The sequence below is a fragment of the Aotus nancymaae genome, unplaced genomic scaffold, assembly GCF_030222135.1.
Source record: "Aotus nancymaae isolate 86718 unplaced genomic scaffold, 86718_ANA_hifiasm-v0.15.2.pri h1tg000018l, whole genome shotgun sequence".
NCBI classification, from domain to species: domain Eukaryota; kingdom Metazoa; phylum Chordata; class Mammalia; order Primates; family Aotidae; genus Aotus; species Aotus nancymaae.
Window position 1 is genome coordinate 2,589,099 of NW_026988430.1, and position 15,745 is coordinate 2,604,843.

At 46.7% G+C, this 15,745-nt stretch overlaps 1 protein-coding gene across 3 annotated transcripts in view; it reads right to left on the minus strand.

Annotated features, from left to right (window-relative positions):
* Positions 1-401: 401 nt before the first annotated feature.
* The window catches only part of CRK (CRK proto-oncogene, adaptor protein), a 30,097-nt gene continuing 14,753 nt past the window's right edge, over positions 402-15,745 (minus strand). For 2 of the 3 annotated variants that reach the window (XM_021671311.2, XM_021671312.2), the window contains exon 3: positions 402-852. In XM_021671311.2, coding sequence (XP_021526986.2) covers positions 715-852 — 138 coding nt within the window. In that variant the 3' untranslated portion in view covers positions 402-714. The remainder of the gene's footprint in view (positions 853-15,745) is intronic. The other variant, XM_021671313.2, reaches the window with a different exon arrangement.

Sequence of the window (15,745 nt, forward strand, 5' to 3'; positions counted from 1 at the left end):
TGGCTTAAAGCTATGCACTGAATAAAGTGCTCGGTACATCCTCCTTCTCACCTGGAATGAAAATACAAACTCATCTTAGGAATTAACCTACTTACAGGTTTGGGGGAAAAGAATGACAAGGGCTAAAAGAATCCCAAGAAAAAGTATGAAGCACTGACTAAGAAGGAAGACAAATGCTTCTAGTAGTGTTCTTAGAATTCTTAGGGTCTGCAGTGTCAGAATGAGTCATACGACGGTCATGTTCCATAAATGAAAGCGGTCCTGCTCAATACTATTCACACGGTGCATGATTACTTCATGGGGGTGGTAGGGAACAGTCTGTTGCCATTCGATAGTATGGTTCCAGAATGAAAACAAAACCACTGAATAAATCAGGGTAAGCAGTGTGTAACACTCCTTCCTGTCCGTCGGTTTTCCACAGGTGAGCTGCACTGCCTGAGAGAAAGGAGGCAAGACACCTCTCCCTCCTGATACACGGGCACCGCCACTACCTCCTTAAATCGCCAATTCAGAAGCTAACACACAGCCCTCCAGTTCGTACCCTGAATGTGCTAAGTAAGACTAGGAATGGAGTCGTTCAGTCTAAAAAAGGTCACAGGTAACAGAATGCTTATATAAACTAGACTGCTTTTGACATCTGTAAGAAAATTGTATAGATGGCAGTTAGAAAAAAAAATATTGTTCCCATGTGTCAGCAAAACTGTTGAGCTCTACTCAGCTGAAGTCCTCATCGGGATTCTGTTGATCCAGCAGACGGACATGTGTGAAAGGGAAGTGACCTCGTTTGCCATTGCACTCCCCTTCCCACTGACCACTCACATTAATCTTCGTAACCTTTACCAGCTCACCGACCTGCAGGAGGAGAATAAGGACAGCACTTTATTTCCAGTTAGGAATGCAGCGGACAAACTCCATTCTCTGCTTAGGCATACTCTGCCCATGTGATCGCTCTAGGGATGTCACAGAAATGGCTATTTGCTGCCTCCCCAGCCCCAGCCACCAGACTGATTACTTGTGGTTAATGCAGGCAGAAGAAGTGTTTTTAGCAGTGCAGAAAAACACAGAGAATATAGAAAGTAAAAGAGGATCCCAGATAACAATACTTTTTGATTAAAAAAGAATGATAATGAACAGAAAACTCAAGCTCTCTGCATGAGCAATCCCAGTATCAGTGAGCTCACTAGTGTTCCCTTTCTTTGTACTAACTGCCCTCAGTGTTCTGCCTGCCTGCAGGCCCTGTCCCAGGAGCAGCAGCCTTCCCCTCTCTTTGGCATGTGGTAGCAACACAATCCCGCCGCCCACTAGCACACACATGTCCTGGCCTGTTGCTGCTTGCACAGCATTAGCGATCATGGCAAGCATACGGTATGTGGTCCTAGAAAATCCCGTGTTCCTATCACTCCTGACGAAGGTAAGCCTTTTCCCGTATGGGCAGATAGAGGCCAAAACTCCAAATCCAATTAGCTTCCTGAGAAACCCCGACCTAATTCTGCCAGCTCTACTTGACAAGCCACTGTCCGCCTCGCCAGCAATCCCACCCTCAGACAGACCTTGAGGCTCCCTCAATGCCCCTTGGTACCCAAGCATTACCCAATGAGGGGACAAAAAAACAACCATGGTCAGGCACAGTGGCTCATGCCTGCAATCCCAGCACTTTCTGAGCCTAACACAGATGGATGGATTCCCTCAGCTCAGAAGTTTGAGACCAGCCCAAGCAACATGGTGAAACCCGTCTCTACAAAAAAATACAAAAATTAGGCTGGGCATGGTGGCTCATGCACTTTGGAGGCCAAGGCGGGCGGATCACCTGAGGTCGGGAGTTCAAGACCAGCCTGACTAACATGGTGAAATCCCGTCTTTAAAAAAAAAAAAAAAAAAAATACAAAAATTATCCTTACAAATAGCTTGCTTAAAAATAAATTTAAAAATATACAAAAATTAGCTGGGTGTGGTGGTGGCTGTCTATAGTCCCAGCTACTTGGGGGGCTGATGTGGGAGAATTGCTTGAGCCCAGGAGGCAGAGGTTGCAGTGAGCCGAGATTGCGCCACTGCACTCCAGCCTGGGCAACAGAGCCAGACCCTGCCTCAAAAAAACAAAACAAACAAACAAAAAATCCCTGTTTTGGCACATATTTATAAAATGTCTTTTGTTGCAAAATGAAATATGAAGTTCTATCAATCTACGATACACTTCTATCCTGCTACAAAACTTAAGAGGTCAGCCTGATGAATGGATTCACCCTGTGGCAAAATACTAAATGGTGAGATAAAGCCTCAGATGTCACTGGACTAGAGTTTTTTCTGGTTGTTGTTTTTTTGTTTGGTTGTTTTTTCTGAGATGAAATTTTGTTCTTGTTGCCCAGGCTGGAGTGCAATTGCGCGATCTCGGCTAACTGCAAGCTCCGCCTCCTGGGTTGAAGCGATTCTCCTGCCTCAGCCTCCCGAGCAGCTGGGATTACAGGGGCACACCACCATGCCTGGCTAATTTTGTATTTTTAGTAGAGACAGGTTTTCTCCATGTTGGTTAGGCTGGTCTCGAACTCCTGACTTCAGGTGATCTGCGCGCCTCGGTCTCCCTACGTGCTGGGATTACAGGCAGGTGTGAATCATTGTGCCCACCAACTAAAGAGTTTTATGATCGGCCAGGCGTGGTGGCTCATGCCTGTAATCCAAGCACTTTGGAGGCCAAGGCGGGCGGATCACCTGAGGTTGGGAGTTCAAGACCAGCCTGACTAACATGGTGAAACCCCGTCTTTAAAAAATATATAAAAAAATAAAAAAAGTTTTATGATCATCCTTTAGGTAACAATATTTGAATTCTGAGCATACTCTGTTTATTTGGTTTTATTAAACTAATTACTACTTACTGAATTATTATATAGTATAGTAGAGGGCATTCTTTTTTTTTAAGACAGTTTCACTCTCATTGCCCAGGCTGGAGTGCAATGGCACAATCTCGGCTCACTGCAACCTCTGCCTCCCAGGTTCAAGCAATTCTCCTGCCTCAGCCTCCTGAGTAGCCAGGATTACAGGCATACACCACCATGCCCGGCTTATTTTTTTGTATTACTAGTAGATAGAGGGTTTCACCAAGTTGGCCAGGCTGGTCTCGAACTCCCAACCTCAGGTGATCCACCTGCCTCAGCCTCCCAACGTGTTGGGGGATTACAGGCAGGAGCCACTGTGCCAGGCCAAGGGGATTTTATATTTTGCAATATAATAGTTGATGTTAAAATAAGAAGTATTTTTTAAACCTCATAATAATCCTGCAATACAGTACTATTTTCATTTTACAAATGAAGACAGCAGTTTAGAGAAATCACATGATATATGTGAGGTAGCCCAGTTAGTGACGGGGCTGGGAATTTGAGCTCAGCACTACCTGGTTCCGAAGCCCATTTATGCTTTTTTGAGACAGGGTCTTACTCTGTCACTCAGGCTGGAGTGTAGTGACACCATCATGGCTCACTGCAGCCTGTAACTCTTGGGCTCAAGTGATCCTCCCACACTCGCCTCCCAAGTAGCTGGGACTACAGGCACACTCCACCATGCCCAGCTAATTACAGGCATGAGCATCTGCACCATTTATGCATTTTATATAGTATCAGAAACTCAAATTATGCTCCTGGGGCTGTACTGGGTTCTCTAAAAACGTCCGCAGGCCACAGCCAACCTACGTCCAGGCGCAGGCCTCTTCCAGGACCAGTGTGGCCTCACTCACAGACGGACAGCTTGCCTACTAGCCCCTCTGATGTTTCCTAAAGAACTCTCTAAAGATTACAGAGGCCTGGCTGGGCGCAGTGGCTCATGCCTGTAATCCCAGCACTTTTGGAGGCCGAGGCGGGCGGATCATGAGGTCAGGAGATCGACACCATCCTGGCCACGGTGAAAGCCTATCTCTACTAAAATACAAAAAATTAGCCGGGTGTGGTGGCACGCGCCTGTAGTCCCAGCTACTCAGAGTGCTGACGGAGGAGAATTGCCTGAATCCAGGAGACGGAGGTTGCAGTGAGCCAAGATCATGCCACTGCACTCCAGCCTGGGGAAAGAGCAAGACTCCATCTCAAAAAAAAAAAAAGATTACAGAGGCCTAAAGTCATGGTATGGGTCATAGGATTCTGAGAAAAAAGGGACAGAGATAAGCAGATAAGATACAGAGGCTGAGAAAAAGCAGCAGCTGGCCGGGCGCAGTAGCTCATGCCTGTAATCCCAGCACTTTGGGAAGCTGAGGTTGGGGGATGGCCAGAGCCCAGGATCTTGAGAGCAGCGCTGGCAAAACAGTGAGACCTCGCCTTTACAAAAAAATTAAACATCAGCCAAGCGTGTTAGTGTGCGACTATGGGCCCAGTTACTTGGGAGGCTGAGGTAGGAGGTCACCTGAACCACTTGGGAGGTTGAGGCTGCGCTCTAGCCTGGGCAACAAAGACCCTGTCTCAAAAAAAAGCAGCAGCTACATCTGCCTATATTGTGAAGATTAACGCTGAGCACACGTGTAAAGGAAGGAGAGGAAGGGATGAATGATGTGCTATTCTTACAAACAGATACAGTCCTTGTAGGCTGTTATCACCAGGGTTCTGTTCATTCCTAGCAATTTTGTTTGTACTTATGTTTATGTTTGTTTGGGATGGAGTCCCAACTGTCACCCAGGCTCGAGTGCAGTGGCTCCATCTCAGCTCACTGCAGCCTCTGCCTCCTGGGTTCAAGCGATTCTCCTGCCTCAGCCTCCTGAGTAGCTGGGACTACAGGCGTGTACCACCACTCCCAGTTAATTTTTATACTTTAGTAGAGACGGAGAGCCCTGTTGGCCAGGCTGGTCTCAAACTCATGAAGTCAGGTGATCCAGCTGCCTTGGCCTCCCAAAGTGCTGGATTACAGGAGTGAGCCACCGTGCTTGGCTGGCCAGCAATTTTAGAATTCAAGGTTTCTCACATCTGGGCAGGGTCCTGTGGTTCACACCTGTAATCCCAGCACTCTGGGAGGGCAAGGAGAGAAGATCACTTGGACTCAGCAGTTCAAGACCAGCCTGGGCACCACAGTGAAAACCCATTTCTACAAAAAATAAAAAAATTAGCCGGGCATAGTGGTGTGCACCTGTAGTCCCAGCTACTCAAGAGGCTAATGTGGGAGGATTGTTTGACCCCGGGAGGCTGAGATTACAGTGAGCCAAGATTGTGCCACTGTACTCTAGCCTGGGCAACAGAGCAAGACCATGTTTCCAAAAAAAGAAAAAAGAAAAAAAGATTCTGGCATGCCCCAGCCTGGTCAGGCTAGGCAACAATAGCAAGACCATGTCTCTTGAAAAACAAAAAAAATTAGTAAGGCACCGTGCTGTGCACATGCAGTTCCAGCTCCCCAGGAGACTGTGGCAGGAGCACCACCCGAGCCTGGGAGTTCGAGGTTGCAGGAGCCCAGACTGTGCCACTGCACCCCTACCCTGGTCAACAGAGCAAGATCCAGTCTAAAAAAAAAAAATCTTGCAGTATTTCAAGTGAGACACCAGCCCCTTCAAATGAGACTGCTCCTTGGTGAATTATCTGTACCGCTGACCTGCCAGCTGGCAACTCTCCACCCTCTGCAAACACTCATACACACACTTCGCACGTCTTACTGGGACTAATATCTCTGTGATACTAATCCCTGGCTATGTTAAGGTAAATTACATTAAATGCAGCACTTCTTCCCTCACTTTTAGTATTTATCTGTACTGTCTGTTAAAAACTCATGTCACAGGCCAGGCGTGGTGACACACGCCTGTAATCCCAGCACTTTGGGAGGCCGAGGCAGGTGGATCACGAGGTCAAGAGATCAAGACCATCCTGGCCAACATGGTGAAACCTCGTCTCTACTAAAAATACAAAAATTATCTGGGCATTTGGCACACGCCTGTAGTCCCAGCTACTCGGGAGGCTGAGGCGGAAGAATCGCTTGAACTCAGGAGGCAGAGGTTGCAGTGAGCCGAGACTGCGTCACTGTGCTCCAGCCTGGCGACAGAGCAAGACTCCGTCTCAAAAAAAATAAACAAACAAACTCAGGTCACTTAAAGTGCTCTTCTGCTAGCTGGAGCTGGAATCATATGTTCCAGACCTGAAGAAAGAGAAACATGCCTGAGGGGATGTTTTTGATGCTCAGGTCAAAAAATTTAAACTGCCTGAGCTGAGACTGCACCACTGCACTCCAGCCTGGGCCACAGAACGAGACTCAGTCTCGAAAAAAAAAAAAGAAAAGAAAAGAAAAAAAATTAAACTGCTACTCAGACTAGGCTGGCCTCTATTTGAGAACTAAGGGGTCAGTCAGTTTCTTTCAAGAAGCTGGTTTGATGACTTAAGGCCTGCCTTCTCCGCTAACATCCCCAATATTGGCTATTATCTGAATCTGTTAACGTACTCATACTGGAAACACACACAGGAGGCCGGGTATGGTGGCTCACACCTGTAATCCCAGTACTTTGGGAGGCCAAGACAGGTGGATCATGAGGTCAGGAGTTCAAGACTAGCCTGACCAAGATGGTGAAACCTCACCTCTACTAAAAATACAAAATACAATTAGCCAGGTGTGGTGGCAGGCACCTGTAATCCCAGCCACTTGGGAGGCTGAGGTAGAGAATTCCTTGAATCCGGGAGACGGAGGCTGCAGTGAGCCGAGATCATGCCACTGCACTCCAGCCTGGGTGACAGAGCAAGACTCCGTCTCGAAAAAAAAAATGGATGCTTGTTATATTTTAGTCAGCTTTTCCAGGTGTTTTGTGGAAGGTGGATCTTTAGAACACAGCCTTAAGTCCACCCTTCTACTTGATAGCAAAATCTGTTTAATCACCTCAATGTTATATTGTCTTTATTCTTAAGCATTCAAAGTGTAGTCTTGAATCACATCCCACATAGCTCTAAGAGGTGGAGGGCAGGGTAAAAAGTGGACCAGCCCACCCCTGCTGTTACCACAGAACCACATCAATTTCTCAAAACGTAGGGCAAAGGCTACTGATGTGCCTCCAGATCTTTCTTCTTTCAGCCTTCTAAGGGATAAATGAGTAGGGATTCCTATGAGGCAAGATGTTGCTGGGGAAAGGAATTATGTGTAAATTAGACCTTTGGACTATATAAGAACTATCTTTAATGTACAGATTCTCTTGGTTCTATCCTACAGAGGAAAACCACACCAAAATCCAAAACTTCTTTTTATGCCAGGTGTGACAGCATGCACCTGTAGTCCCAGATACTTGGGGGACAGAGGGGAGACGACCCCTCAAGCCCAGAAGGATTTTTCTTTTTGAGACAGGGTATTGCTCTGCCAACCAGCTGGAGTGCGGTGGCACAATCTTGGCTCACTGCAAACTCTGCCTCCCAGATTCTCCTGCCTCAGCCTCCCGAGGAGCTGAGATTATAGGTACACGCCACCACACTCGGCTAATTTTTGTATTTTTAGTGGAGACCGGGTTTCACCACATTGGACAAGCTGGTCTGAAACTCCTGACCTCAAGTGATTCACCCACCTCAGCCTCCCAAAGTGCTGGGATTACAGGCATGAGCCACCTTGCCCAGCTGAGCCCAGGAGTTTGAGGACTTCCTCAGCAACATAGTGAAACTCTTGTCTCAAGAAAAGGGAAAGGGAGAGAAAAGAAAAAATAAAAATAAATAAATAAATTTTTTAAAAATTAAATAAAATGAAGAGAAAAGAAAAGGAAAAGGGGCCACAGCTGGGGGGGGCGGGGGGGAAGGAAAAAAAAAAGAAAAGAAAAGGCCAGATGCAGTGGCTCATACCTATAATCCCAGTTCTTTAAGAGGCCCAAGCAGGACTGCTTGAAGCCAAGAATTCAAGATCAGCCTAGGCTAAAAAGCGAGACCCCCATTGCTACAAAATTTAAAGTACAAAATTAGCCAGGTGCAGTGGCACATGCCTGTAGTCCCAGCTACTTGGGAGGCTGAGGTAGGAGGATCACAAGCCCAGGAGTTTGGGGCTGCAGTGAGCTATGACTGGGCACCCTAGCTTGGGCAACAGAGCAAGCTCAGATCTGAAAAAAAAAAGACAAATCTTTTCTTTACAATTGATCAGGTTCTTGGCAGAGAGGTTTAAATATCAGGGGATGAGATAATGGCTATGCCATAACTGAAATGACTCAGATTTTTTCTTTGAGATGGAGTTTTGCTCTTGTTGCCCAGGCTAGAGTGCAATGGCACAATCTCAGCTCACTGCAACCTCTGCCTCTCAGGTTCAAGTGATTATCCTGCCTCAGCCTCCCAAGGAGGTGGGATTACAGGCATGCACCACCATGCCCAGCTAATTTTGTATTTTTATTTTTCTTTCTTTCTTTAAGATGTAGTATAGACCCAATAATTTTGTACTTTTATTATTTTTTTGAGATGGAGTTTCACTCTTGTTGCCCAGACTGGAGTGCAATGGCGCAATCTTGGCTCACTGTAACCTCTGTCTTCCGGGTTCAAGCGAGTCTCCTGCCTCAGCCTCTGGAGTAGCCAGGATTACAGGCATGTGCTACCACACCCAGCTAATTTTTTATTTTTAGTAGAGACGGGGTTTCTCCACGTTGGCCAGGCTGGTCTCAAACTCCTGGCCTCAGGTGATTCACCTGCCTCGGCCTCCCGAAAGTGATGAGATTACAGGAGTGAGCCATCAGGCCTGGCCTGGTTCTAATTTTTTAATGGATAAAAACGAAAAGTTGTAAGCAATCAATTGGGCTAATTAGCCTGACCAAATGGCCTTTAAGTAAAAATACCTCAAGGAAGATCTTACTAAAATTAAATAACCCTTGCACTTTTTGGGGTCTTTTTCCTGAAATGTTTAAAGCACATGAAATTCTCCTAAGGTCAAGAAGAGACAAATCCCAAAGGCAGTATAATAATATTAGAGACCAGGGTTTCCTGTGGTCCACATGAGGCCTTGGGTCTTCAGCAGTTTAGAAGAAGGAGTGGTGGCCAACTGGCCGGAGGGTAGAGGACGAAGGCCGGAGGGGTGACGTATTCTAAGAACATTTGGCCCCACTAAGAGCAGTTCTTTCTCTAATTCAGAAATGGTCAGAATTGTGACTCTTCCTGTTAATTCACTAAAGCATAATTCTCAAAGACCAGATCAGGGAAGGTGGCGGGTTGCATACACGGGTTTGAAACTTGGTGTACTACGACTTCTTTTTTCTGAGGCAGGGCTGGAGTGCAGTGGCGCAATCACAGGTCACTACAGACTCAACTTCCCAGGCTCAGTCATCCTCCCACCTCAGTCACTAGAGTATCTGGGACTACAGGCATGCCACCACACCCAGCTAATTGCTGCACTGACCAGTTGCATGATGTTGCCCAGACAAGGGTGTCCTAATTCAAAGACAAAGACAGTGAAACCTAGTACCTGCCCCAGAACTGTTACAATCTTACAATACAGAGGAATGTACTCATCAGTGAATGTAGTAGTAACAGCAGTTCTAACACTACTGATTTCAAAATTCAAGTTATAAATAGTAAAGAAAAATACTAATACGAATTACCAATGAACAAGAAAGAGTTCAGACAGGACTTGGAGTACTACAAGGCAGTTCGCCTTTCTTTCCAAGAGGGAGACCTCACTACAGGAAAGTGACTGCTGAGTCTCTCACCAGAGGAACTGTTTTATCGTCCAGTCTGGTCCTCAGCCTCCTGATCCTGTAATATATCCTTAGGGGCTTCTTACAGCTCTGTGGCATGTGATTTGAGACTGCACTTTGAGTGCCTAAGAATAAGACAATATAGGCTGGGCGCAGTGGCTCACGCCTATAATCCCAGTACTTTGGGAGGCTGAGGTGGGCGGATCGCTTGAGGCCAGGAGTTTGAGACCAACCTGGTCAACGTGGCAAAACCCCATCTGTATTAAAAATACAAAAATTATCCAGGCATGGTGGCACACACCTGTAATCCCGGCTACTTGGGAGGCTGATGCACAAGAATTGCTTGAACCCAGGAGGCAGAGCAAGATCACGCCACTGCACTCCAGCCTGGGTGATAAGAGTGAGACCCTGTCTCAAATAAACAAACAAAAAACAACAACAAAGAATAAAGACAATGTAACACTGAGGTATTTAAACACAGATTTTGCTATTAAGTAGAATGGTAGACTTAAGGCTATATCCTAAAGAACCACCTTTCACAAAACACCTAGAAGAGTCGACTGTAACAAGCACCTTTCTCTTCGCTTCTGTAGGAAGCAAGTCCGACTGTGTGTGTGTGGAGTCATTCGTAAAGGCAGAACGTGGTTACCACAGCCCCTTTGCTCCCAAGGAACGTAAAAAGTCTGCCTGCTTCCCTAGCTCTGTGTAGTTCTCAAGGCCGTCATGATCCTGGTGCAGTGAGATCTGGAACTGGTCCAGGAACAAAAGATTACCCAGCTGATCTCTGCCAGTGAGTTCTGGTGATGATAACACAATCAGAACCCAAACGGCATTCATTTCACAATCAGAACCCAAACGGCATTCATTTCTGGAATTCACTGTACCGGAGCCAGCACAGAACTCTGATTTTTTTTGCTGCTACAACCCCAGGTGATGGCTTTTCTACGTCCCTATCACCAACCAGAAGCACATCAATGACAACATTCCTCTGATCCAGATATGCTGCAGGACTTCAGTGAGCTCAGGGCAGGAAGCACACACACATTCACAGACACGAGGCCAGGGAAAGCATGTTCAGAGAGGCACTACAGCAGCCCTGTCTTCCAACGTCCTGGGCTCAAGCCATTTTCCTACCTCAGCCTCCCAGGCAGTTGGGACCACAGGTGCACAACTCCACAGCTGGCTAAGTTTTTAAAAAGTTTTTGTAGAGACCAGGTCTCACCACGTTGCCCAGGCTGGTTTCAAACACCTGGACGCCAGCAACCCTCCCACCTCTGCCTCCGGAAGTGCTGGGACTACAGGTGTGAGTCACAGAGCCTGGCCACACATCAGCCTGTTGCTTCTGTAGCTTTACTGGAACACAGCAAGCTCATTTGTTGTTTTATCTATGATTTCTTTCTTGCTACAATGGCAGAGTTGGGACATAGAATTTAAGGCCCTCAAAAATCTTTACAGAAAAGGTCTGCAGACCCCTGATAGAAGCAGCAGGTAGTATTTAGGGCCCAGACAGTCCTTCAAAGAGATGGAAACAAATAAGGACGATTCAGCCTTAACTATTCACCTGCATGAGACTGGCATGGGTGGTACTGGTGGAGAGCTGCAGGTCTTTGAGATTTAACTGGTAGACTTCCACATGAACAGAAAAAATACCCCACAGAATCCCGGGAGACAGGCCTTACCCTGGTTCTGGTGTGAGTCACAAAAGATCTCTAGCTTACCAGCTGATAATGCCTGAAACTAAGCTCCCCACCCCCTTGATGAGTGGTGACCGTATAGTACACACGTTTTAGCTCAACATAAAGAAATTTCTCTCAACAGGCCCAGCGCGGTGGCTCACGCCTGTAATCCCGGCACTTTGGGAGGCTGAGGCAGGCGGATCACCTGAGGTCAGGAGTTACAGACAAGCCTGGACAACATGGTAAAACCCTGTCTCTACTAAAAATACAAATATTAGCCAGGTGTGGTGGCACGCACCTGTAATCCCAGCTACTCAGGAGGCTGAGGCAAAGGCATCACTTGAACCCGGGAGGCAGAGATTGCAATGAGCTGAGATCACACCACTGCACTCCAGACTGGCAACAGAGCGAGACTCCATCTCAAAAAAAAAAAAAAAAAAAATTGTTTCTCTAAAAATGGGAATACAATCAACTTTATCTGAGTTTCCCAAACAGTAGTATCAGAGGCATCATAGTTAACTCACACAGATGCCACGAAGTATTCTAAATGTTCGAGGTAAACACAGTGTTACTGTGACATCTATGATGCCACGGGAACTACTAACTCAACACAGTTCTCCATTTTCACATTAGCTCATGATATGCACCTTCCAAAGATGTCATATCCTTGTAAAGCTCAGTTCTGGAAGCTGTGATGATTAAAAAAAAGCAAGGGCCAAGTGTGGTGGCTCACGACTGTAACCCCAGCACTTTGGGAGGCTGAAGTGGGCAGATCATGAGGTCAGCAGTCAAGACCAGCCTAACCAACATGGTGAAACCCCATCTCTACTAAAAATACAAAATATTAGCTAGGCATGGTGGTATACACTTGTAATCCCAGCTACTGAGGAGACTGAGGCAGGAGAATTGCTTGAAGCCGGGAGGCAGAGGTTGCAGTGAGCTGAGATCACACCACCACACTCCAGCCTGGACGACAGAGCAAGACTCCATCTCAAACAAACTTTAACAAAAAAAGCAAGGACCTCCTGAAAAAAAATATGAAACAGGAAATGAGGGTAGCAATGTTCAGCACGATCCCAAAGTCTGAGAAAGTACACAGTGTCTAACAGATGTACACATCTCAATAGTTAAGTACTTATAGTTATTTAATAATACAGTAAGAATACAATTTGCTGGGTACAAAAACCTGGAAAGAATGAATACGATCTAGTATTTGATAGCACAAGAGGGTGACTACAGTCAATAATTACCAATGTATTCATTTGTTTATAAACGACAGGGTCTCGCTCTGTCGCCCAGGCTGGAGTGCACTCGTGCAATCACAATTCACTGCAGTCAACCTCCCGGGCTCAAGCAATCCTTCCATCTCAACCTCCCTAGTAGGGGGGATTACAGGCTCAGGCCACCACACCATGTTACTTTTTGTATTTTTTTTAGAGATGTGGTTTCACCGTGTTGCCCAGGCTGATCTCAAACACTGTGGCTCAAGCAATCCACCTGCCTCGGCCCCTCAAAGTACTGGGATTACAAGTGTGAGCCACTACACCCAGCCAACAATAATTTATTGTATAAAGAACTAAAAGAGTGGGGCCGGCCATGGTGGCTCACATCTGTAATCCAAGCACTTTGGAGGCCAAGGCAGGTGGATCACCTGTGGTCGGGAGTTCAAGACCAGCCTGACCAAAAAGGTGAAACCCTGTCTTTAAAAAAAAACAAAAAAAAAAAGTAAAAGAGTGGAACTGGAATGTTCCCAACACAAATGATGAGTGCTTGAGCCAAGATACCCTGCTGTGATTAGACACTGTTATGCCTATTTCAAAGCATCATATGTACCTCATAAATATGTACACCTACTATGTACCCATAGTTACACAAAATTTTTAAAAGGCTGGGTGTGGTGGCTCACACTTGTAATCCCAGCACTTTGGGAGGCCGAGGTGGGTGGATCACAAGGTCAGGAGTTCAAGACTAGCCTGGCCAAGATGGTGAAACCCTGTCTCTACTAAAAATACAAACACTAGCTGGGCGTGGTGTCAGGCGCCTGCAATACCAGCTACTCAGGAGGCTGAGACAGAGAATTGCTCGAACCCTAGAGGCGAAGGTTGCAGTGAGCTGAGATCATGCCACTGCACTCCAGCCTGGTAGGAACAAAGCAAGACTCTGTCTCAAAAAACATAAAAATAAAAATAAATACAATTTTCTAATTATGTTTATTATTTTGTTAAATGGCTAGTAAGTTATTAGAATATAAACACGTCGGTTGTAGAGACCTAGCTACTTAATGAACTGTGAGTTAGGTATTTCTTTTGGCCTAGGGGCACTATGAAATATTACTGAGACACTAGGGTTGCTATGAACCAAGTTTGGCGCCTCTGAACTACACTGTTGTGGTTGATAGTTCTCCCACTGAAGAGATATTCAAACAGATTGTTAAAAAATAATCTGGGCCGAGCACTGTGGCTCATGTCTACAATCCCAACACTTTGGGAGGCCCAGGCTGGAGGATTGCTTGAGCCCAGGAGTTTGAGACCAGCCTGGGCAACATGTTGAAACCCTGTCTCTATAAAAAAATATATAAACTAGCCGGGCATAGTGGCACACACCTGTCCTCTCAGCTACTAAGAAGGCTGAGGCGAGAGGATCACTTGAGCCCCATGGGTCAAGGCCACAATGAGCAGAAGCCGAGCCACTGCATGCCAGCCTGGGTGAGAGCGAGTCCTGTCTCAAAAACAAAAACAGCAACAACGAAAGGATATACCCTTTACTCCAATTCTCCATACACAGCTCAAAAGGCCTTCACAATTTTGGGGTAATACAGAGCTGATATACTCACTGCTGCATATTACCAAGAACCCAAAGCATTTTACCTTCCCTATCTGTACCCTGAAGACCAGGTTCAAGCCTGAGAATACCCATAGTGCACCCTAGTTCTCCTCAAGTCTCATCACCATCTATCCAATGCAAAATGCCATGCTCAATCAGGGAACGAAGTTACACAATTACTGCATTTAAAGAAAGGGTCAGGTAGATGCAGTGGCTCACACTTGTCATCCCAGCACTTTGGGAGGCCGAGGTGGACAGATCACCAGGTCAAGAGATCAAGACCATCCTGGCCAACATGGTGAAACCCTGTCTCTACTAAAAAACTATAAAATATTAGCTGGATGTGATGGTGTGTGCCTGTAATCCCAGTTACTCGGGAGGCAGAGGCAGGAGAATTGCTTGAACCAGGGAGTCAGAGGTTGCAGTGAGCTGAGAATATGCCACAGCACCCCAGCCTGGGCGACAGAGCAAGGCTCTGTCTCAACAACAAAAACAAACAATTCAAAAATTAGCTGGGTGCGGTGGGCCACGCTTGTAGTCCCAGCTACTCGGGAGGCTGAGGCAGGATAATGGCCTGAACCTGAGAGGCAGAGTTTGCAGTGGGCTGAGATTGTACTATTGCACTCCAGCCTGTCAACACAGTGCGACTCTGACTCAAAAAAAAAAAATCAGTCGGGCGCGGTGGCTCACACCTGAAATCCCAGTACTTTGGGAGGCCGAGGCAGGAGGATCATGAGGTCAGGTGTTCAAGACCAGCCTGACCAATATGGAGATACTGCATCTCTACTAAAAATATAAAAATTAGCTGGGCATGGTGGTGGGTGCCTCTAACCTCAGCTATTCAAGAGGCTGAGGCAGGCAACTGCTTGAAGGAGGTTGCAGTAAGCCAGGATCACGCCACACTGCACTCTAGCCTGTGCAACAGAACAAGACAGTGTCTCAAAAAAAAGGGAAAAAAAATGTTCGGACACGGTGGCTCATGTCTATAATCCCAGCACTCTGGGAGGCTGAGGCAGGTGGGTCACCTGAGGTCCGGAGTTCAAGACCAGCCTGGCCAATATGGAAAAACCCCGTCTCCACTCAAAATACAAAATTAGCCAGGCAATGGTCATAGCAAATACACCATGCAGAAAACATCCACCTATGAGATGAGTGGCACACGCCTGTAGTCCCAGCTACTCGGGAGGCTAAGGCAGGAGAATCACTTGAACCTGGGAGGTGGAGGTTGCGGGGAGCCAAGATCGCGCCACTGCACCCCAGACTGGGCAACAAGAGCAAAACTTTCTCTCAAAAAAAAAAAGGGCCGGGAGCGGTGGCTCACGCCTGTAATCCCAGCACTTTGGGAGGCCGAGGCGAGTGGATCACAAGGTCAAGAGATCGCGACCATCCTGGTCAACATGGTGAAACCCTGTCTCTACTAAAAATACAAAAATTAGCTGGGCATGGTGGCGCATGCCTGTAGTCCCAGCTACTCGGGAGGCTGAGGCAGGAGAACTGCTTGAACCCAGGAGGTGGAGGTTGCAGTGAGCCGAGATCGCACCATTGCACTCCAGCCTGGGTAACAAGAACGAAACTCCGTCTCAAAAAAAAAAAAAGCATAGTATAAAAATGAATGCCTGCATATACAAGATAAGATTTGCCACAATACAAGCTCCCAAAGGAACCA